We start from the raw sequence: 22,226 nt of genomic DNA, 5'->3' as shown, positions 1-22,226 counted from the left end.
AAGTATTGAATATTGATTTTACTTGTCAAGTCCAACCGACCATTTTTGTAGGTTTTGCCGACCAATAAAGAGAATGCATCTTTATTTGAATATTCAATAATTCACACCACCTCCTCTTTCTATACCATACCATCTGCGGACAAAGAAAGAATACTCTCTTGTGCATTCCCATTAGAGTTACTTTTGTAAAATTAATATACATGCTAAAAAAAATTATTTCTCCTGCCCTTTTCTTTAATAACAAAGATCATATTCAAAATCTTCTCCACACACACACACACACAAACTATTTAAACTTGGTTCGATTTTCTTATTCACAAATCTATGCTAATAATTAATAACTAATTATAGTTGAAAATATTCTATTTGAGTTAATTAGATAGAATGGTTTTTGTTTATAAACTTATAAGAATTAGATACATTAACTTTGTATTGTTACAAATTAAATAGAATCTTTATTACGTGAAGGACTATTTATATTACCAATAAAAGTTACAATAGTATTTAATATAGAATGAACTTATTTTTAAACTTATATAATTTAATTTCACATTTATATAAGTATATTTTTATACATATAATATTATATATAATATATCAAGTCTCGTATTTATGAATTTGTTCATGAAAACAATATTATGTTTGAGTTTCACTCGTTTAATAATCGAGTATAAATAAAAGCTTGAGCTTAACTCATTTTACTAAATAAACAAACATAAACAAGCGTTTTTTGAGTTAACCCAAGTTGTTCAAAAGAGCTCAATTCATTTATAACCTTACCCAAGTTGTTCAAAAGAGCTTAATTAGATCTATTATATTTACTTTTTAAAGCCTTAGTAAAGGATAATTTTGTCATCGTAGACAAAACATAAAAGTATTTGAAAATAATCTTGATGTATTATATATCAAAAGGGTATGTACAATTCACATCCAGACAAATTGTGAGCATCTTCCCCCCATGCACGCTAGTAATTATTTAGTACTATGAGAACAATGATTCCTCAGCTTAGATAATAGTGGATCCCGCTTAGGTCAAGTTGAGTCGATTTCGGGTTCAAACCAAAACTTGACCATGATCTCAACCGCTTGGTCTTCCACGTGTGGCTGTTGGCTCTTGGTTCGGTTGAATCAGAATTCAATCCGTGAAAACTGACACTCAACCCGAATTCATCGGTTCTTGAAGACCTTCAATTCATGGTGAAACCACACTATTCATGTGAAGTGAGAAAATATTACTCTTGAAATATTGAATAATGTTGTGTTCCTTTCCTTTATCCAAAAGAAAAAAGAAAAAAAATATGAAAATTGGTCATGCTAAAAAACAATATTAAGATATGTAAGGCAGAACATAACAAGCTCATAGCGGACTTCTCAATAGACAGAAAATGACGTCAAAGAGTAGGAGTCAAAGTTGAACACTTTAAATTTTCATTTTGTATTTTGAATTTGCAATGGGAGTTACAGCAATTTACGCAGCAAATGATGAGAGTATGAATTGGTATTATGTACATATTGTATGAAAGAACGGGTACTTTTGTTCTGAAGAGAAAAGGGGAAAAATTTTCAGAAAGAAGAATCATGGCTGTTGTTAGGAGTAACACAAATAATAAGTTGTGTTACTCAAACAATGCATGTGGTGACTGGTCATCCTCATTGCAGGCAGACCAAGAGTTTCCAAAGCCTACGGGCTCTTCTAAAAATCTTACTGACCTTTCGGACAATTACAGATGGAAGTAAGAATGCAGGAGGTGGAATGGGTGGAGGACAGTTTTCTTTTGGCAGAGCAATTTCTGAAGTGCAAGGAGATGCTCCATTACTACTATGACCATTGCAACACTTTCGAAGATAGAAGCTTCTGCTACCAACATCCCCAATTAATTCGGATTTATCCAAACCTATTCAATAAAAACAAAGATAAACCGTTCAGCATAAGCGCAATTGGAAGCAAACAGAGTGTCCCTCTTTAATCTATTCAGTTATTTCTTATTTTCAAACTCACTGGTATCTTTGTACGATTAAAGTGTGAACACTGATTAGGCTGCAATACTAAATATCACAATCAGATATTAATTGGAAAACAACCTGCTAAGAATGTTTATTGGTCACTTTACAGCCACCAACTTCTTAGAATGGGCCATTCAGAATGGAGTCAGGAAGTAGTGGTACTCTCTCCAAAGCCAAATCATAATTTTTAAAAGTTTCCATATGTATCATATGGATGTTTAGAACCCCATCTTATGGTAATATTTTCATCAGAATAGGCTTCAGATTACACTATTAAATTATTCAATTTCAATGGTTGAATAATAGTCCTCTGTATTTCGAATGTGACGGCTTAAATGCAATTAGCCCCCAATACGCAATCAACATTTTTTGAAGTTTAAAGTCAAACAAGACAATATAAAAATCTGGCAACTATCTAGTTAATGAAGAAAGTGATGCTTTGGACATACTCTGCTTAGAAGGGAAAACTTCAGAATATTTAAAAACATTTTCTTTCTACAAGAAAACAGATCAGCAAATTGGTCAAATTTATAACAGAAACACACTCATTTAGTTAAACTTAGCTTTCTTTGGCGGTGGGGAAAAAAAGAATCTTACACGAAATCATAAGATTTGAAACCTAACATTGTGCAAATGCAACTAAACTGAGCAAGTAGACTTAAAATCATAAATTTTACTTACCTTTAAGACTGAAATAGCAGTTATGCAATTCAAATGAGGATGGTGCACCCTGATCAAGCTTAGGAGTTCGCCCTTCTTTGCTATATTTGTCTACAACAACCTTTATGGTCTCCTCCACAGAGGCCCCTAACTTAACCATGGTCCGAACTGGTCCTGGACTACCTTCAACTGTCACATTAACCACCACCTTTGCATCTTTCTTGTATCCCTGCATTGCCCAAGTTTACACTATTTAGAAAAGCACAATGTTACTTTGGAGTCCTATAGTTTATGACCAGTAAGGCAGTGACAAATTAACAATTATAAACCACCAATGATGAAATTCAGAAAGTCTATGATTATTCCAGATTGAAATGGTAGAATTTATTAGTGGTTTAAACAGTTCAATGGACAAGCCAAAAGGGGGGACATATTAATGATTAATACAACAACTCAATGAATTATGGACTCACCAAAGGGGGAGGTGTGTTAATGGTTAATACTTAATAAAATTCAATATAATGGGTTCTAATTAACTCAGCTGGTAAAGTCTCTAATGGTTATACAAGAAATCTGGTAAAGTCTCTAATGGTTATACAAGAAATCTAGAGTTTAGCAGACGCCATAATTTGAAACTCTTAAAAAAAAAAAAAAATACAATTCAATGTATAAACCAAATGTGGTGAATGGTGATTTATTAAAGGCTTAAACAACTCAATGAACAAGAAAAGCTCCTCAAATTATTTATTTTTCATTTAGATTTAGTATTCTTTTTATTTTTTTATATAAGATTTGCTCAATTAAAAGGTTGTCCTTTTAATTTTCTTCCCCCTTTTGGCGGACTCAAGAGGCACAAATGAAATTCAAACATAGGATCATAATCAATGCAAACAACAATAAATTATTTTTTTTTTATTAAAAAAAAAAAAACCAGGTAATAAAAATTTTCCCATAAAAAAACCTTATAACTCACACGCTAATCTTTGAAACCAATCAAAACCCATTAACATCTACAACTCTAAAACTAACAAAACCAAGTTTTGTCACAAATTTCTTTGTTTTTGGTGGCCGGGTCCAATAAGAAAGATCAAATTTGAGTCTTTGTTTACCTCGTGACTCCGAGGAGAGAAACCCGGCAAGGAAGACGACGAGCCAAAAACGTCGTAACATGTCTGAGGACGGAAAAGAACACCATCCTCAGACCTCAAACTCCGATCATCGTCGCTGTAGCTGCTAACAGAAGCACTACTCCAAAGCATCGGGTCCGAAAAGCAACGCTTCAAGATCCCAATAGGATTCGAAGGTGCCTGCTGCCTCGCCGATCTCCGAGGCGGTGGGGTCCTCCGACGCGGCGACGGAGAAGGGTTCGGCGGCCTGCTTTTCCGGCCTCGAGTCGCCGCAGACCGCCGCCGTATACTTCTTTCAGGCATATATAAAAAAAAGAAGAAGAAGAAGTAATAGTGGGTTTGTGGATTTGGTTTTGGAGGGATTTTGAAGGAATGTGAAGAAGAAGGAAAGAGGGAGAAGGGTAGTTGGTAGTTTTTACTTTTGCGTGGGAATAAGGGTTTAATAATAAAGTGCGCTCTGTTTTTCTCTTTTTTTGAAGTTAACGGCTCAAGCTTTTTATATTCTTTCTTCGTCACACTATTGGACAAACTTTTTCTTTCTTTTTTTTGAGAAAGCACTATTGGACAAACTTGGAGACAGGGTTCTAGGAACCTGTGCTTTTCTATTTTTGAAGTCTTGTAATAAATATCATTTTGTTTCCAAATAAAAATATTCTCTAATCTATAAACATCTATGATACCAAAAAAAAAAAAAAAGGTTTTATTTTTTAAATTTTAATAATAACACAAGAGTCTATTATTAGTTTAACTAATCTCAAACTCATGAGATGCCTGCGAAAATGTAAAATTATTATTTTTATTAAAATATTATATAAAATTTGTAGGTTAAATGATGTATGTGTTATTGAAAAGTATTTTATATTTTTATAAGTTTTATGTAATAAAAGCATATAATTTTGCTTTCAACAACAATACATGCAGGGTGATATAAACATATATATATATATATATATGAAAAAATTAATTTAATAAAATGATTTATATTACATAATTAGAATATTGTTTTAAATGGAAAAGATGTTATTAAAAATACTTTTTTTAATATTCTATAATCGGTTGATTGATTTGAATATTAAAAAAAATGTATACCCCCATTTTTTTTTTTTTTTTTTGAGAAAGCCATTTAATGGAACACATATAACATATTACATTAAATTTAAATTATTATATGTTTTTAAAATATTTTTTAAAATAGTTTAAATTATAGGTCATGTTAATGTATATCCTTTAGGGCAATTGTTAATAAAACCATTTTAAGAAATTTTTTATAACACTTTTATGGGAAATTGAAAAGGCTGTCTGTGGGGCCCGGCCCAATATGATGGGCCATTCCAAATTCAGGCCCGTCCGAGGAGCGTCCTGTCCGAAGAGAAACCACGTATGAAGCATTACTCAATCCCAATAAACGCCAAGGAAACCTGTCCGAGGAGTAACTCTTCCTCGGACCTCACGAAGCCCATACGAGGAGCTCTCCCCAGCCACTTCAGTTCATCCTCCCAACATATAAAATGAATAAAATCCAAAATATCCCATGGAGAGCTACCACCACATTAATTGCGCCCCAACCACCCTCTTGGCCGCATTAATGAGGAAATGACCCCTGAACAGTACCGCCTTGGTCTCTGCAACTCACATGGGGAGAGATGAAGGCGTCTGATGGGACAGCCACTCAAGTAGGTGCTTAGATAGTCAACAAGTGTAGGGTTGAGATGAGAGAAGGGAACTATATAATGTAGTGGAGTCCCTTAGAGAAGGGGACGAAAATTTCGGTATAAGGAACTAAAGAAATAAACTTATACGGGAGAGATCCATTTTCATGTCTTTATTTTCTGCAACCATATTGCCCATGCATCAGACTGAATAGACACGCTGAGGCCAAGTTCTTTGACCTATCCTCTACAAATATTTATTGTGGGTTGCGCTTTGGGCCAGGACCTGATCAATCGAATTTGGGCCAGGAAAATCGTGCAACTACACTGTCAAAATATTATTTACTTTTTATATTTTTCTATAAAATTTTTCCTAAAATGCATATATTTCTAAATTATTAGGGCATTCGTTAATTTTTTTTCCTTAGGACATTCATTATTAGGGCATTCATTAATTTTTCCCTTAAATTATTATATAAGTTAAAAATTGTAGCATTTTTTTTCCACATATAAGTATAATGTATATATTATTGAAAATTTAAGGTAAACTTGTGATTATTTATTATTTTTATTACTTTTTTAGGGCCTATATTTCTAATTTTTAATTTCTATTTTGCTTGTATTTTTTAGCCTAAAAAGTAAATAGAATAAAATTTCATATTTTTCAACCCAAAATTAAGTAAAAAAAATTAATTTTTGAGCCTAAAACTGAAAATGCAATCTAAAAAATCAATTTAATTTCCAATTGGTCCAAAATAGACCGAAGTGGACCAAAATTGACTAAACTAGACTGAAGTGGACCAAATAAACCGAAATAGGCTAAAATAGACCGAATTAGATTGAATGGACTGAAGTAGACCGAAATGCTATGTTGTTGTGGCTGAAATGGAGAACCATAGTTTGAATCATCTCTCTCCCACTAGTAACAATTTTTTTTTTTAAAACAAAAATTAAAGAGAATGAAGAATGCTATATTTTATATTACATTTGTTTGTTGATACTGTTTTCTAAAAAGTGATTCATTCCTAGACATCATCTAAAAAGTGATTCATTCCTAGAAAATTGGCTTATTTTTTCCATCATATCAAACATAAAATAAATAAATAAACTAGCCTTATCAATTATATAAGCCAAATAAGCCTTTAGTGGACATTTTTATCAAGAAGTTCTTCTTCTTCCATCCTTCTTTTTATTATTTTATAAATGATTGTTATTTGGAACTAGATTTTTGTTAAAATTGGGCCACTTATTAGGAACTTAAAAAAATTGTAGTATCCCGTAAAAAGAATAAAAGACTACAAATAGAATATGCAAATTTTATAAATTTAGGTCACTCAAAATCATTATTTTTATCAGACAATATTTTGGTGGCTTTTGAGACTTTACACTACATGAGGAATCATTGCACAGGAAAAACAGGGTATATGGCTCTCAAGCTTGATATGAGCAAAGCCTATGACCGGGTGGAGTGGAATTATATGGAGAAATTGATGGTGAAGATGGGATTTTGTAGTAGTTGGGTGAAGCTCATGATGGAATGCATAACCACAGCCACATACTCAGTCTTAATAAATGGTGAACCACACGGCCATATTACTCCATCTAGGGGACTTAGACAAGGCGACCCACTTTCGCCTTATCTATTTCTCTTATGTACGGAAGGGCTACATAGATTGATAAATCTAGCCGTGGAGAGGGGGGAGTTGAAAGGTGTTTCTATTTCTCGCAATGGCCCTAAACTAACACATCTTCTGTTTGCAGATGATAGCCTTGTTTTTTGCAGGTCTACTGAAGCGGAGTGCCAAAGACTCCTGCACATTTTATCCACATATGAGCAAGCATCAGGCCAACAAGTTAATAGATCCAAAACAAGTATCTTTTTCAGCAAATCAACCTCTCCAGCAATGCAGCAAACAATGCAAGACAGGTTGGGAGTGGCTAGTGTTGAGCATTATGAAAAATACCTAGGCTTGCCATCCTTTGTTGGCCGAAACAAGAAGGCAAGCTTTGACAATATCAAACAGCAGGTGTGGAAGAAGCTTCAAGGGTGGGAAGGCAAGCTTTTGTCATAAGCGGGTAGAGAAATCTTAATAAAGGCGGTGGCTCAAGCTCTACCAACATATACCATGTCTTGTTTTAAACTACCCATGGGATTGTGTCACGACATAGAGGCTCTTATACGCAGATTCTTTTGGGGACAGAGGGGAGAGAATAGAAAAATACACTGGCTCAAATGGCAAGAACTATGCAAGCCAAAAAGTCAGGGGGGGTTGGGCTTCAAGGACCTCTCTCAATTCAATGACGCCTTATTAGCCAAACAAACATGGAGACTCTTGCATGACACTGGTTCTTTGTTTTACCGGATGTTTAAGGCTAAATACTTCCCTAATTGTTCAATTATGGAAGCAAAGACTCCAAACTCAGCTTCATATGCTTGGAAGAGCATTATTAAGGGCCGAGAAGTTATCAAGAGAGGAGCGGTGTGGAGAATTGGAGACGGTACCTCAATCAGAATTTGGCAAGATAGATGGTTACCTGGTAGACAGATGGGGAAGATTATATCTCCTTGCTGGCCTGAAGTTTCAGAAGCAACAGTCAGCATGTTTATCAATCCAGCAACTTGTTCATGGAAGCCTGAAGTGCTGGAAAAATATTTGCTGCAATTTGAGGTATCAGCAGTTAAATCAATCCCTTTGTGTCGAACACAGCAGCAAGATAAGCTCATCTGGCCCCTTAATCCGAATGGTGCATACTCAGTGAAGTCAGGATATAAATTTTTGCAGTCTGAATCTCAAAACCAACAACCTGGTACTTCTAATCCTGAATCAATGAAGTCACTATGGCAGGCTATTTGGAGTCTGCACGTCCCAGCTAAGGTTAAGAATTTGGTTTGGAAAGCTTGCCGAGATGCTCTCCCATCAAAGGCCAATCTGGTGAGGAGAAAGGTGATTAAAGATGCCACATGTGATCTATGCCAAGAATGTCAGGAAGATGTGCTCCACGCTTTGTATAAATGCCCAAAACTGATGGAGTTTTGGAAAGAAAATCCAAAATGGCAAACTAACTATACTCACAAATGCAAAAGTTTCTTTGACCTTATGGAATTTCTTATTGCAGATAATCGGGATCCTGCACTATTCGCCATGACAGCTTGGGGGTTATGGAATAGACGGAATAACCTTCGCCTTGGTAAAACAACTGTGGTACTATCGCAGGTGTTGAAACTAGCAAAGGAGAGATTGCAAGAATTTTCTCAACAACCAAATCCAGCTCCCCCAACCACGGTCAGACCTGCAACTTGCTGGAGACCCCCTGATAAGTCATGGTTCAAGGTGAATTTTGATGGAGCATTATTCTGTCAAGAACATAGGGCTGGTATCGGTGTGGTCATACGCAATGAGGAAGGTGCAGTCATCGCCTCTCTATCACAGCAGATACACCTGCCCTCAACAGTTCTAGAGGTGGAGACCTTGGCAGCTAGAAGGGCCCTGGAATTTGCTATGGAGATAGGAGTACACAAGGTGATCCTTGAAGGAGATTGTGAGATCCTTATCAAAGCACTTCAGTGTAATACCCACTCATTGGCGCAGTTTGGTCACCTAGCAGAGGATGTTAAATACCTTGCCTCAAAGTTTCAAAGTTTTAATCTATCCCATGTACGTAGGCAATGTAATGTCGTCGCTCACACTTTAGCTAAGAGAGCGATATTGAATCCTCATTTGGTAGTTTGGATGGAAGATGTTCCACCAGACGTTCTATCTGTATTACAGGCTGATTTAGAAGGTCTTTCTTAATAAAATGCCGAGCCTTTTTCTCAAAAAAAAAAAAAAATTCATTATTTTTATGAAAATTAAATAATACGAGAAAATTCTTTAGCGGTTCTAAACTTCTAATATACAATTTTATTTTAGGCATGTGGATAAAGAAAATTTTTATCAAATCCATAAACTACCTATTTAGTTTGAGTAATAAAATATTGTCTAAGGACTTTTAGACTTTGTCAACCCTGTTTCAGCAATGCACTTTTCAGATTATGTGTTTCATATGCTTTATTTTCGTAATTTTTCTAACTACTCTTCTTCGGTTTATTGTTCCTTTTTTTCATTCTTATTTTCTAGTATTTAATTTGTCAATCTTTGCAATAACAAAAAAATGCAAAGTGACATGAGATGTTAATTGATTTTTTTTTTTTTTTTTTTTGAGTTTTTTGAGAGATTTTTGGAATGATAATTTCATAAAATGATTCTTAACTGGTGTATTGTTTACAGCTTTGTTATTTGTGAGCAAATTAATTGTTATATATCTAAAAAAAAAAAAGGTTGAATTCAGTTCTTCATCTGTAAAGTTAATTTAGTTTTCTCTAACAAAACATTGAGATTTTTGCTCACCTTTTTAAGTAAAATAGAAAACTGATGTAAAACACAGTTTAATATTTACTTTTTGTAAATATTTAACATTAGTATTTTATGTAATTTTTGTTATTTTAGGTTTAGGTGATTTATTTCCCTGTTTTAGGTGTTTTAAATGTTTTTTTTAGTCAAATTAGGGTTTAATATGCTTTCGTAACCGCCTTAGGGTTTCTAGCCACTCAAAATTTTCTTTTTACTATTTAAAAGCATTGTAGCCTCCAAAAGCAATTCAGTTTTCAGATTAATAAAAATTCAGGCTTTGTCTATTGTTCTTCTTTGGTGGATTTGTTAGGAATGCTATAAGCATATGGATAATAATTGTTGTATTGAGATTTAGTTGGTTAGTTAGTTATAATTCCAAGCATGTTAATCACATTTAGCACATATTGGAATTATTAATGCACATGGGGAATAATAGAACCAATAGGATGAGGCCATGTGGACCAATGAGATTAGAGCTAGTCTCCTATAAATACATGATTGTAATCCAATATGAGGAATCAATGAAGAATAAACCAATTTGTTAGTGCATTTCTCTCTCTTAATCTCTCTCTTTCTCTATGGAGGGTGACTACCTCGAATTAAGTCAATTTCCCTACAATCCACATCCATTCCCCTATAATTCCCATCAATCCCCATTAGGAACCATCGGGTTCCTAACAAATGGTATCAGAGCCGTTGATCCAGAGACGGGCAATTTTGATGAAAGAAAACTTTTGAAAAAAATACAATGATTGTTGAACAAAGCTTTAGAAGAATCTAAGGATATTTCAAAGAAGATGAAGGCCTTGGATGAATCTAACATGGCCATGAAGGAGGAGCTCTCAAGATTGCAAGAGGGTCTCGAGAACATGAAGGAAGAAGAGTTACAATCTCTTGATTCAATGAAACTCGAAGAACAAATCAAGTTCCAAGAATCTACTACTGTTGTTGCAAGCCGAGATGTTGATTTTTGTGTCAAAGTGGATGATGATATACATGTACATGCTGCCCTCGAAGTTCAGTCGAAAGAATCAACAAAGAAGGTGATGATGATCTTCCAAGAACCCATTCTTGATGCACCAATGGAGGCTTCCATTCAAGAGTCTATGATTCAAGAATTGGCAATCCAAGTGTCGGTGATCCAAGAATCCAAGATACAAGCTCCAAGAAGTCTAATGGTTCTAGAATCAAATGAGGTCTTGAGGATACTAGAACATTTCAAGGTTCAAAGAACCAATGAGACCTTGAAGATTGAAGAACCATTGAAGGCTCAAGAATTTGAGCAAAGATTGAAGATCTACGAAGAAGAAACCTTCATGTGCACCGGACCGCTTGTCAAAGAGAAATGCATGAATATGGTGATCAAAATGTCACTACGGTATTGGTCCATTGGAAGATCTCCTTTGATGAAGATGCTATTTCACAACAACACCTTGTGGGCAAGGTGTTTTCAAGGGGAGGGAAATGTTAGGAATGCTATAAGCATATGGATAATAATTGTTGTATTGAGATTTAGTTGGTTAGTTAGTTACAATTCCAAGCATGTTAATCACATTTAGCACATATTGGAATTATTAATGCACATGGGGAATAATAGAACCAATAGGATGAGGCCATGTGGACCAATGAGATTAGAGCTAGTCTCCTATAAATACATGATTGTAATCCAATATGAGGAATCAATGAAGAATAAACCAATTTGCTAGTGCATTTCTCTCTCTTAATCTCTCTCTTTCTCTATGGAGGGTGACTACCTCGAATTAAGTCAATTTCTCTACAATCCACATCCATTCCCCTATAATTCCCATCAATCCCCATTAGGAACCATCGGGTTCCTAACAGGATTCCAGTTTATTACCTTATGGATTCAAGGAACCCCTCGTGGATTCGAGGTTTACTACCAGAAGCTAGTAGTTTAGTTTCTATTCCATCAAGAGAGCATCGTGGGTGCTTTCTTCAAGCTTTCACAACTTCAGTTGGTATCAGAGCCTTGACATTCCCTGGTCTAATGGCTAATCGGTGAGATGGTAACCACCACAACAATGACGGCGGTGATGACATCAACAACCCAGTCCTCACTAGGGCTATGTTCCTCGAGTTTCATAAAGAGGCTTGTGATGAGAATCACCAATTTCATGAAAAGAGTCAGCAAATTATAAGCGAAATCAAGCAAATGATTGCTACTCTTCTTGCTAGGAAATCATCTCACAACAACAATGATCAATATATTCAACGACGCACTCCTAACTATAAGAAAATTCCATTCTTTGATGGAGATATGTGTAAGTTGGATTTTATTGACTGGCTTCTTGATTTGGAAGAGTATTTTAATTTTTGGAAGATTTGTGATGGAGAAAAAGTGTGGCTTGCATCTAATAAATTGAACGATGAAGCAGAGGAATAGTGGGAAGATATTCAAATTGATAGAAAGCGACAAGGTAAGCATCCAATCTGCTCTTAGCGAAGAATGAAAAGGGTATTAATTATTTTATGGTTTCCTAATGACTATTATGATATATTAGATTATGCAAGTGCTGATTATAAATTTGTATATTCATATGAAAAGCAATATGTTCAAAACATGGAATGTCAACCACAAAACCAAAATTATCACAGTCAAGCCCATGTGTCAAGTAAAGTAAAGGGTTTGAGGGTTGAGAAGAAGTAGCCTATTTCTAAAGAAAATTTTGAAGTGGTTAAAAAAGATCAAGACTTGCAACAAGTTATTGAATTGAAGATTGAAGATACCACTTGCCAAAAACTTGATGAAGAGGTCAAAGAAAAGAAGGTTGAGCTGATTGTGGATAATGACAGAAATTAAGAGATGGTAATTGTTGAGAATATTGTGGAAGATCCAATTGAGGTTAAATATGAGGATAAGTCCACAACTCACAATCCTTAGGTTTCGGTTGATTTGTTGAAGATGACTACACATTGTACACAATATGTTGATTTTCTTGAAGTAGAAAATTTTAATTTTATTATCAATCCTTTGTTGATTGATGTTGCAAATAAATTGAAGGTAGATGATAATAAATTTTATGCTACACTTTGGTGGCGTTTGGATTCAACGTTTATGAGCTGTATTTGCATTTTTTGCTTTTTTTTTTTTTTTGGAGCCGTGATTGTTGACTTTTCCATGTGAACAGTGCACACCAGTGGGTCCCGTGCACTATTCACGGGACCCACAAACCTCACTTTCAGTAACTTTTTCATTAAAAATGGGTTCCACGTAATTATTCACACATTTAAAAATTATTTTGCTACAGTGTTTCCAGTTTTCAGCTTTTAGCTGTATCCAAACGGGCCCTTTATGAAGAATTCAAGTTTCAAAACCGAATCAAGTCATTTAAAGTATTTGTTTATTTGGAGCGAAAGATTTCAAATTTCGACCATTAACTTGAGGACAAGTTTGTTTCAAGTGGAGGGGTCTGATGTAGAACATGGTTTAATATTTAATTTTTGTAATTATTTAGCTTTAGTATTTTTATGTAATTTTTGTTATTTTAGGTTTAGGTGATTTATTTCCTTATTTTAGGTGTTTTAAATGTTTTTTTTAGTCAAATTAGGGTTTTATATGCTTTCGTAGCCGTCTTAGGGTTTGCTAACCACCTTAGATTTTCTTTTTACTATTTAAACGCATTATAGCCTCCAAAAAGCAATTCAGTATTCAGATTAATAAAAATTCAGACTTTGTCTATTGTTCTTCTCTGGTGGATTCCAGTTTATCACCTTGTAGATTCAAGAAACCCTTCGTGGATTCGAGGTTTACTCCCAGAAACTAATAGTTTAGTTTCTATTCCATTAAGATAACATCTTGTGTGCTTTCTTCAGGGTTTCGCAACATAAAAAAACACATATATAATTACATGTTCGTGTGATTTGAGTTTTATATAATTTTATTTTTGTCGTAGAGATCTGCTCCTCAATAATTTCTGACTTTGTCCTGGATACCACATGAATTCATGTAATAAACACTTTATGTATTGCGAATAAAATGGATTATGCGTGTGATACGTGACATGATGATTATGTAATTATTTTGTGAGCAATAATTTGGTAACAATTAAAAAAAAAAAAAAAACATTTTATAAGTTTTACCAAACCTTTGGGGCAATAGAGAAGGGAAGGTAAGGAAGAAAATGGAACCGCACTTTATGCTGCTGCTTACCCAATTCGAATTAGAGGGGTGCATATTCAACCACTAAGATTGTGCCATCTTGTCTTTAATGATTTGCTTTTTATTTTCTTTTTTACTTATGAACAAAGTTTTTTAAATTACAACATTTGATGGTTACATTTGAAACGTTTTTTATGACCATCACTATAGAGGGGTGCATATTCAACCACAAACGTTTTTTAAATTGCATTATCTTTGTTTTTTACCCCATAGGGATTGACCCCCCCAACCGGCCAATTCATTGTGGCCACTAAAGACTTAGAGGATCTATTATAAATTTCTGGGTAAAGCTTTTATCTACATCTTGATTCTTGATAAAAGAATGAAAGTGACTTCATTTTCATTTTTCAACTTAAATGGCGTAATAAGTAATAACTAATGAAATATTGTGCTTGACTTAGTGTAATCTATATATCATCATCATATACTAATAGGTGAAACTGAGAGAAACTCAAATTAGAGTTCTAATTTTGCACCATGTGTCCTAAATTATTTATTCTTAAAGAGTTTTATTTTTTAATTTTAGAATCAAATGTGGAATTATAAATATTCATCCAAATAAGTTATTAAGTACAAAAAATAAAGAGTCTAGAATAAATGAACCATTAAAAAAAAAGTGCTTCATAATAATAAATAAATAAACAAACATGGATAATTTACATTTTATACCTAATAATATCCTTACAAAATTTTTCAAAGAGTTAACAAAATATAAAAATAACTATCAATAGTATTTAAATTATATATATGAATTATATTATATATCTTATTGTATATTTTTAAGTATATCTATGCAAATGCGTGGAGTTACAAGCTAGTAAGTAATAACTAATAAGTAATATAGCGTAACAAGTAATAACTAATGAAAAATGAAAGCGACTTCATTTTCATATTTTCATGTTAAATATGCATATACCGTTGGGTAAAGGTCAATACACAAAATTTGAGTATGAGATTGACGTCTTGTGACTCTAGGATGAAGCAATTAAGCAATCTATTTAATTCAACATACTTTGCCTTCTGCATTTTTTAATGGTGAATAACAAATACATTTGTTTATATTATGATGAATTGATGATAATTTAAAAGGTACAATCATACAACATGCTTAAAGATTCCCATTATCTAAGTATTTATTCTCACCTAATGTCAGCATTGCAAAGGAAGAGCTTGTGGAAAAAGCAAAGAGAGAGTTAATCAATCTTCATATCTACTAAGTGGTAAAAATGTTTGGGTTCAATCTTCATATCTTAAGGATTTAGCAAAAAATTATAATGCATAGAGAGAAAATTTGAAAGGTTTTCAAGAGAGAGAGAGAGATCCTAAGTCCTAACAGCAGCCGCTCTTTTTTAGTTTTGCACTAATCTTTTGTTATTACATTTTCGAGCAGGCATTGATATAAACATTAAACTGGCATTTCTCACGTCTGATTAATAGATGTAGTAAGCTCTAATAATCACCCTTTATATATTAGAATCCGATATCTTTCTTGGCCCTAGAAACATGAGATCTTACCTTTCTTAGCTTTGATACATCAACGGTTAGATAGATTTGTTGGGAGAGTTGAGTCCGGAACCCTTGCCAATAGGTCACTCGTTGACCGCTACCATTTTATTTCCTTAGGTAATGGGACAAAATGGGCTTCTGCCCTTTTCAGCCAAACTAATTAGCATTTTGCCCTTCTTCCCAAACTAATTAGGGAAATGCCCTTCTTTTAAAACTCGATTTTCTCAAAATCGAGTTAAAAAAAAAAAAAAAAAAATTCTGGAACCCTATAGTGACGTTTTTAAGGACCTATAATGACGTTTTAAAAACCTATAGTGACGTTTTTAAAATTGCCTATAACTCGATTTCATGAGTATCAAGTTATAAAACGCCACTATAGGTCTTTAAAAACGTTACTATAGGTCCTTGAAAACGTCACTATAGGGTTTAACTCGATTTTGAAAAAGTCGAGTTTCAAAAGAGGGGTATTTCCCTATTTAATTTGGGAAGAAGGGCAAAATGCTAATTAGTTTTCCCGAAATGGGCATTTGGCAATTTTGTCCTTAGGTAATGAAATGACAAAAAAAAAAAAAAATGGTGTGAAAATTAGAAAAGAATAAATATTTGTAAGTTGAATATAACACAAATAGTGTCTGTAATTTAATGAGAGTTTAAATAAATAATGCACAAGACTTATCTTGTAGATTTTGGGTTGCTTGATATTAAAATAAGTGGTGTGACTTTTTGGTGGAAATGATATTACAAGCATGAGATACTCGGCGGTGGTGTTACGTATGTAATGGTGACATGCCAAGATATTTAGCATTGTTGGAAGGCATTTAACAACGGCAACTTGAGGTAGTTAACAAACAATAGCATGGGGCATTTGGTTGTGACACAAAGAAGAAGTCAGCAGCATGGTATGAGTCATTCAGCAGCACAACATGGGATATTCAACAACGTATAGGCTCTTGAGAACTTATTCTACAGACTAGTGCTTAAGCTGTTAAATTCAGAAAAGTTTAGTCAATGAGAGCACGTTCAAGTCATCAGATAATCTGCAGTAAAATATCCAAGTCAACTGAACCAGAAGCTTGGTCTGCAGGAGCTTTGGCAGAAGCTCAATAAGCTCAATGAAAGCCAATTCACATACGATAAGTTGTGTGTGTTGGAGACTAATTTGATTTTTTTTTTTTTTTTTTTGGGGGGGGGGGGGGGGTGGGGTGGGGCAGTAAGAAAATAAATAAAAAAGAACCCATAGTATTTTAGACTTCAAACAATCTAAATAGAGAGAGAGGTTCGGCCCATGAGATCTGATGGGACTCCACTCTTCAACCTGCAAAAATATACAAGTAATCCCCCATGGCCCCATGGCAGTGTCATCTTCTAAAAATTCAAAATTTCACAGACAAGTCCAAATTTCCATTGATTGAAAAGATCAATTTATCTTCCTAAATTCGGCCAGTTGAAAATAAGTACAAACGTATTCAACAACTAGTTATAATTCAACCAAGAAAAAACAACAATTAGTTGTAACACTCTGATTCCTTTCTTAAAATATTAAAATATGCAAATTTGTGGAATCATTCTCAGACACAAATATAAATTAAAGGGCATAGCTCCAAATCAACTAGACTAAAAATATTATTAATAATATTTATAAGAACTTATATTTTTTATTATTTTCCCAAAAGTTGTCCCTATGGGTGCATAAACATGACATAGTTTTTCAATTAGCTGGACACCTCCATTCATTTAATTAAATGTTTTGGAAAATTGCTTCTAGCCCCTAGCTAGATTTTTCTTTTTCTTTTCCTTTTTCCTTTATAGATGAATAAAGAATTGAATTGAAACGGTATCGCATCCTTTACATAGACTAGTCTTTTACACTAGCAGAAAAAGATTCGGAAAATTAACTTGCATAATAATAGATTTGATAATCCATGAAAGTTGAATTCAGAAGATATAGTGCAGTATCTACAGACATGCTTGTAATGAAGCACCTCTATTATTGAACTTGACAAGGATTGGGGTAAGAAATACATAAGAATCTTATATACACCTACAGATGTTACCATCAAAAACATCTGCAAGTGCTAAATAAACAGTAATATATTTCTTAGACAAACAAGGGGAGTTGCTAACATCAGAACTTGTATGTCTGCACCTTGCTTGGCCATAGAATTAAAGAATGAACAGAATTATTTTTAGGATTCTTGTTACTTGCAGACCCTCCATACCTCAAACGATTCCAACAAGTGATGAATTGTGTTTTTGAGTTGAACATGGTCCATGGAGAAGCATTCCTTTCGAACGTATTGAAGAGGATTTTCCAACACTAGGATCATCAAGGTGGAAAGGGAAAATATATCCTTCCTTAGCTTTAGCCTTGGTCCTTTTAATCTAACCTACCCAGATAGAATAGAACCTAGGGACATTTTCAACGTAAACCCAATTCATGCAAGACTCCAACAACTTCGTAAGTTGCCAACAAAAACTAGAATTCTAGTACAATTTGGGGTCTCTAAGCATGCGGTATATGCCTGATCTTCCAATTATGAAGAGTCAAATAGATTCCATCCAACTACAGCCAGGTATCTTAGTGAATCCCTTCTCGCCCACAACCTTTCTCAATCTCTTGGCATCATCCCACCTCTTAACCGAAGCATAAATGTTGGCGAGAAGAGAACAATAACCAGTTGTATCAGGCTCCAGCTCAAAGCAATGCTGAGCAGCTATCTCACCAAGCTCAACATTGTTATGTAACCTGCAAGCAAGAAGCAAAGCTCCCCAAACCCCAGCATGAGGTTGCATGGGCATGGTCCTTATTAGTTCATATGCTTCTTCTAATTGTCCTGCCCTGCCTAAAAGATCAACCATGATTCCATAATGATCAGCTGAAGGCACAAGTCCATGGTCCTTCATGGAGTTAAAGCATTGGTAGCCTTCTTCAACCAAACCAACGTGGTTATAGGCAGTTAGCAGTCCAGTGTAGGTGACTAAGTTCGGGCAAATATGGGAATTGATCATCTCTTCAAATAACTTGATTGCATCAACTGCCTTACCATTTATCCCACATCCCAAGATCATTGCAGAGTAAGCAATTAAATCCCTTTTCCTCAAGCCACGAAACAGCTCATATGCCTTATCAATGCTTCCACACTTCGCATACAGGTCAACTAAAGCAGTAGCCAAATGATCATCGAGTTCAATACCGAACTTATTCATATATGACTCAACCGAAGGCCCAAATTTGAAATCTCCTAGTTGTGAACAAGCAGATGTAACACTAGCCAAAGTTAATCCATCTGGCCGAACATTTACATTTGGTTCAAGCATCTGGTTGAACAGCTGAATGGCCTCCTTAGGTTGGCTATTTTGAGCATAGCAAGATATCATTGCATTAAACGAGAGCAGATCTTTCTCATCCATCTGCTCAAAGAGTTTCTGAGCAGACTCAACATCCCCACATTTCGAGTACCCAGCAATCATTGTGATCCAAGAAACATTATTTCTTTGAGGCATTGCCTCAAAAATGCTTCTTGCCGATTCTATGTCCCCACAATCAACATAACCACTAATCATTGAATTCCAAGAAGCTGTGTTTTTCTCCGGTATCTGCTGAAAAAAAGAGCATGCCTGGTCCAAATTTCCTACTCTCGCATACCCCAAAACCATTGAATTCCAAGATATAACATCTTTCCTTGGAATTTCATCGAACACCCTCTGAGCTTCAGCTAAATTACCAGATTTCAAATACCCAGATAAGATAGAATTCCAAGAAACCACATTCTTCACCAACATCTCATCAAACACCTTCTGTGCGGTTACCATATCACACAGTTTAGAATATAAATCCACAAGTGCTGTTTGCACGTAAACACAGCTACAATATCCATATTTATGAACTTGACCATGTACTAAAACTCCACCTATCCTACACTCAATCCTAGCACAAGCTCTTAGAGCAGAAGAAACAGCAAAAGTGGTTGGACACAGACCTAGTCTGTGCATTTGAACATAAAGCGAAAAAGCTTCTTTGAATTGGCCGTGCTGGGAAAAGAACCGAATTGTGCAACCCCAAGAAAAAGCATCCGGGTTTTGCAATTGGTAAAGAATTAGTTTTAGATATTGAGCTTGAGCAACAATTCTAGAGTGAGTGGAAGTTGAGAGGGTGATTTGGCGGACTAAGAGAGGTTCCAAGTGGTTATTGAGACCGTTTATGAGGATTTGTGCATGGATTTGCTTTGCCTGATTGACGGTTAGGCTGTTATTCAACAACGTTGTTAGTCTTGGCATCACCATTCAGATTACGAGCTATTTTGCTCCAGTGTGATCAAATCAAATGCCTCTGTGTCTGTGACATGTTGAGTTGTGAATAAATTTTTTTTTTTAAAATCCGGAAAACCCTCACCAATTGCGCCGAAAATGGTTAATTACATCCACAGCCACAAGGCTTGAAGCTTAACTAGTATCAATTACAATTTTACACTCTGCTTTTTTACTGTCATACCATAATTTACCATTTGTGATGGAGGACCATCATTTTAAAGTGGCCTATTTTAATACGTTAAAATTGTGGCACAAAAATTAGAGAAAATTATATTATTGCTTATTCGGTTTTCCATTATTATACTTACATTCTTTTTAGTTCAGAGTAAGATACCCATATTTTCTAAAATGCAAACTATTTAAATTGGTATCCATAAATGACTAAACAAAAATTTTAAAAATGTTAAATTTCTTGTTTTAATCTCCACTTAAACTGAAATCCCACCCCTCTTAGTCTTATCTGAAATTTGAGATTTTTTATAGCCCTTTTATATTTTTGTGGGATTTTAAAAACATTTTTCAATGTAAATAGTATATATCTTGGAGGAGGTGATTGTCTTGTTCTAAATTATAGAGTAGGTGAGTATAATTACTAGTTAGGGACGGAATCATATGTTGATTGCCCCCCTCCCCCGACCCTGCGCGGAATTTTTTAAAAATTAATTAAGTATTTATATAGTATTTATTTATATAAAAGTTTAGATACAAAAATTTATATCCCCAAGTTGAAAATTAGTGATTTCAAATTGTAAACCAACCCAAAGAATATAAAATATTAAATAATCACTTGACTTATATGTGTTTAGTATTACAATTTGCTTCTTTGATGTATAGGACCCAAAACTATTAGTTAGAGACTTTAGATTTTAAGTAATGTCGTGCTACATTTTCACCTAAGTGTTTATTATTTTTTGCATGTGTGTTTGCTAGTCTTAAATAGTTGTATTTCTATTTACTTTTATAATTTTTATATTGCAATTAAGAACCAAGTATTTATCGTCATGAATATTATCAAAGCTAGGTTTCACAAGAAAATAAAATATAATTTTCTAACTAATTATTTGATTTTATACATTGAAAGAAAAATTGTTATGACATATAACCCAAAATCAATCATTATGATTGTTGTTGTAGGGTGTGGGTTTAAGCGCTTCTTCTGTTGGAGGAAAGGTCTCAAACCCAACTAGCCAAATACAATGAATTTTTAGAGAGTGGGCTTAAGAACTAGGTGTTAGTCTGAGCCACAATCACTGGACATGGTTAGGTGCATACGGACCAATAAGAAAATGGGTTCAAGCATGAAATGTTGTCCTCAGGTGTTTCGTCCGAGGAGCTTGGTATTCTGCTTCTTCCACTTTCAGTACTAGGTTCCCGTCGTTTTCAAGACTATGCAGACTGTTGCAGTTTTCTTCTTTTTCTTTCTCCCTGCCTCTTTTTTTGCGATCCCCCATTCTTGGGGGGTCTCTCCTGTTATATATTTCTTTCTAGTTGATCTTGACTCTCCATCTGTTGATTGTGCAGGCCATTACTCGAGTGCTCGTCTCATCAGCTATCTTCCCAAACCCTCTGTGAGTTGTGGCAACTAAGCCCACACTGTTCAGGGGTCCTTTCATCATTAATGCAGTTAGGACGTTAGTTGGGCGCCTTAAATGCGGAGGTGACAGCTTTTCCTTGAACTGCTCTCACACCATACTCTTGTGTGCGTCTACTCGTCCTTTCTTCGAGGAACGGTCTAGGAGGCTGCCTTTGATGGGTGTCGTTCTTTCCTACTGGAGTCTGGAATGTCGAGGACAGAATCGTCCTCGGCAACATCTCTAGGCCACTTGGATTTTCATCGTATATCCTCGGACATTTCTCTCCTTGGCGCGAGCCTTGAGCCCAGCACAAACTGTACTTTTGGAGTGTTTTTTTTTTTTTTTTTTTTTCCCCCGTAAAAGGAACAAAGTTACACAATAATCAATATACACTTCCTCAATAATTAGAACTGGGAATTCGCCCCTATCAAAAAAAAAGAAAAAAAAGGAATTCGCATTGCTAGGCCCAGAAATCTTGCTTTGCTTGCTAAATCTAAATTAACGTGGAGAAAAGCTTATTATGGACCCCGAGTGTTGAAAATGAATTATTGAACAGCACATAGCCTTATCTTGTCAACAACTGACAGATGTGAGATGACCATAATAATAATAATTTGTCATCCACAGCCCAAATTAGGCCTACCATTTATAATAATTGGTCTTTTGGGCCTATTCGAAATCTAATCCACAGCCCACTCCATCAAAGTGAAGAAAACAAAGCCAGTCAAGCTATCGACATGAAACAGACGGTGAAATCAAAGAAATGGAGATTGTTCATGATTTCATGGTTAAGATTTTAATTTTAAAATTAAAAAGAGTACAAA

The 22,226-nt window shown here is 34.7% G+C and overlaps 2 protein-coding genes across 2 annotated transcripts; both read right to left on the bottom strand.

Annotated features, from left to right (window-relative positions):
• Positions 1 to 1,405: 1,405 nt before the first annotated feature.
• LOC115970912 (uncharacterized protein At4g22758-like) lies at positions 1,406 to 4,244 on the bottom strand. The gene is made up of 3 exons (XM_031090535.1): positions 3,774 to 4,244; positions 2,686 to 2,893; positions 1,406 to 1,895 (listed from the first exon to the last, which is right to left on the bottom strand). The coding sequence occupies exons 1-3, from the start codon at positions 4,092 to 4,094 to the stop codon at positions 1,651 to 1,653; spliced, it is 774 nt and encodes a 257-aa protein (XP_030946395.1). The 5' UTR covers positions 4,095 to 4,244; the 3' UTR covers positions 1,406 to 1,650.
• Positions 4,245 to 17,470: 13,226 nt separating this feature from the next.
• On the bottom strand, positions 17,471 to 19,947 carry LOC115970855 (pentatricopeptide repeat-containing protein At4g22760-like). Its single transcript, XM_031090473.1, has one exon. It carries the CDS (start codon positions 19,799 to 19,801, stop codon positions 18,062 to 18,064), a length of 1,740 nt encoding a protein of 579 aa, XP_030946333.1. The 5' UTR covers positions 19,802 to 19,947; the 3' UTR covers positions 17,471 to 18,061.
• Positions 19,948 to 22,226: the final 2,279 nt, after the last annotated feature.

The sequence above is a fragment of the Quercus lobata genome, chromosome 12 (genome assembly GCF_001633185.2).
Source record: "Quercus lobata isolate SW786 chromosome 12, ValleyOak3.0 Primary Assembly, whole genome shotgun sequence".
In the NCBI taxonomy this organism is placed as follows: domain Eukaryota; kingdom Viridiplantae; phylum Streptophyta; class Magnoliopsida; order Fagales; family Fagaceae; genus Quercus; species Quercus lobata.
The sequence above is the reverse complement of the archived record's forward strand: the minus strand, read 5'-3'. Positions and strand labels throughout refer to the sequence as shown.

Excerpts from the sequence above, each read along its gene's own strand:
- LOC115970912 (XM_031090535.1), bottom strand. The coding sequence starts at position 4,094 with ATGCCTGAAAGAAGTATACGGCGGCGGTCTGCGGCGACTCGAGGCCGG. Across the intron at positions 2,894-3,773 it reads TCTCTCCTCGGAGTCACGAG|GGATACAAGAAAGATGCAAA; the intron begins GTAAACAAAGAC and ends TGGGCAATGCAG. Across the intron at positions 1,896-2,685 it reads CTGCTATTTCAGTCTTAAAG|GTTTGGATAAATCCGAATTA; the intron begins GTAAGTAAAATT and ends TTTATTGAATAG.
- LOC115970855 (XM_031090473.1), bottom strand. The coding sequence starts at position 19,801 with ATGGTGATGCCAAGACTAACAACGTTGTTGAATAACAGCCTAACCGTC.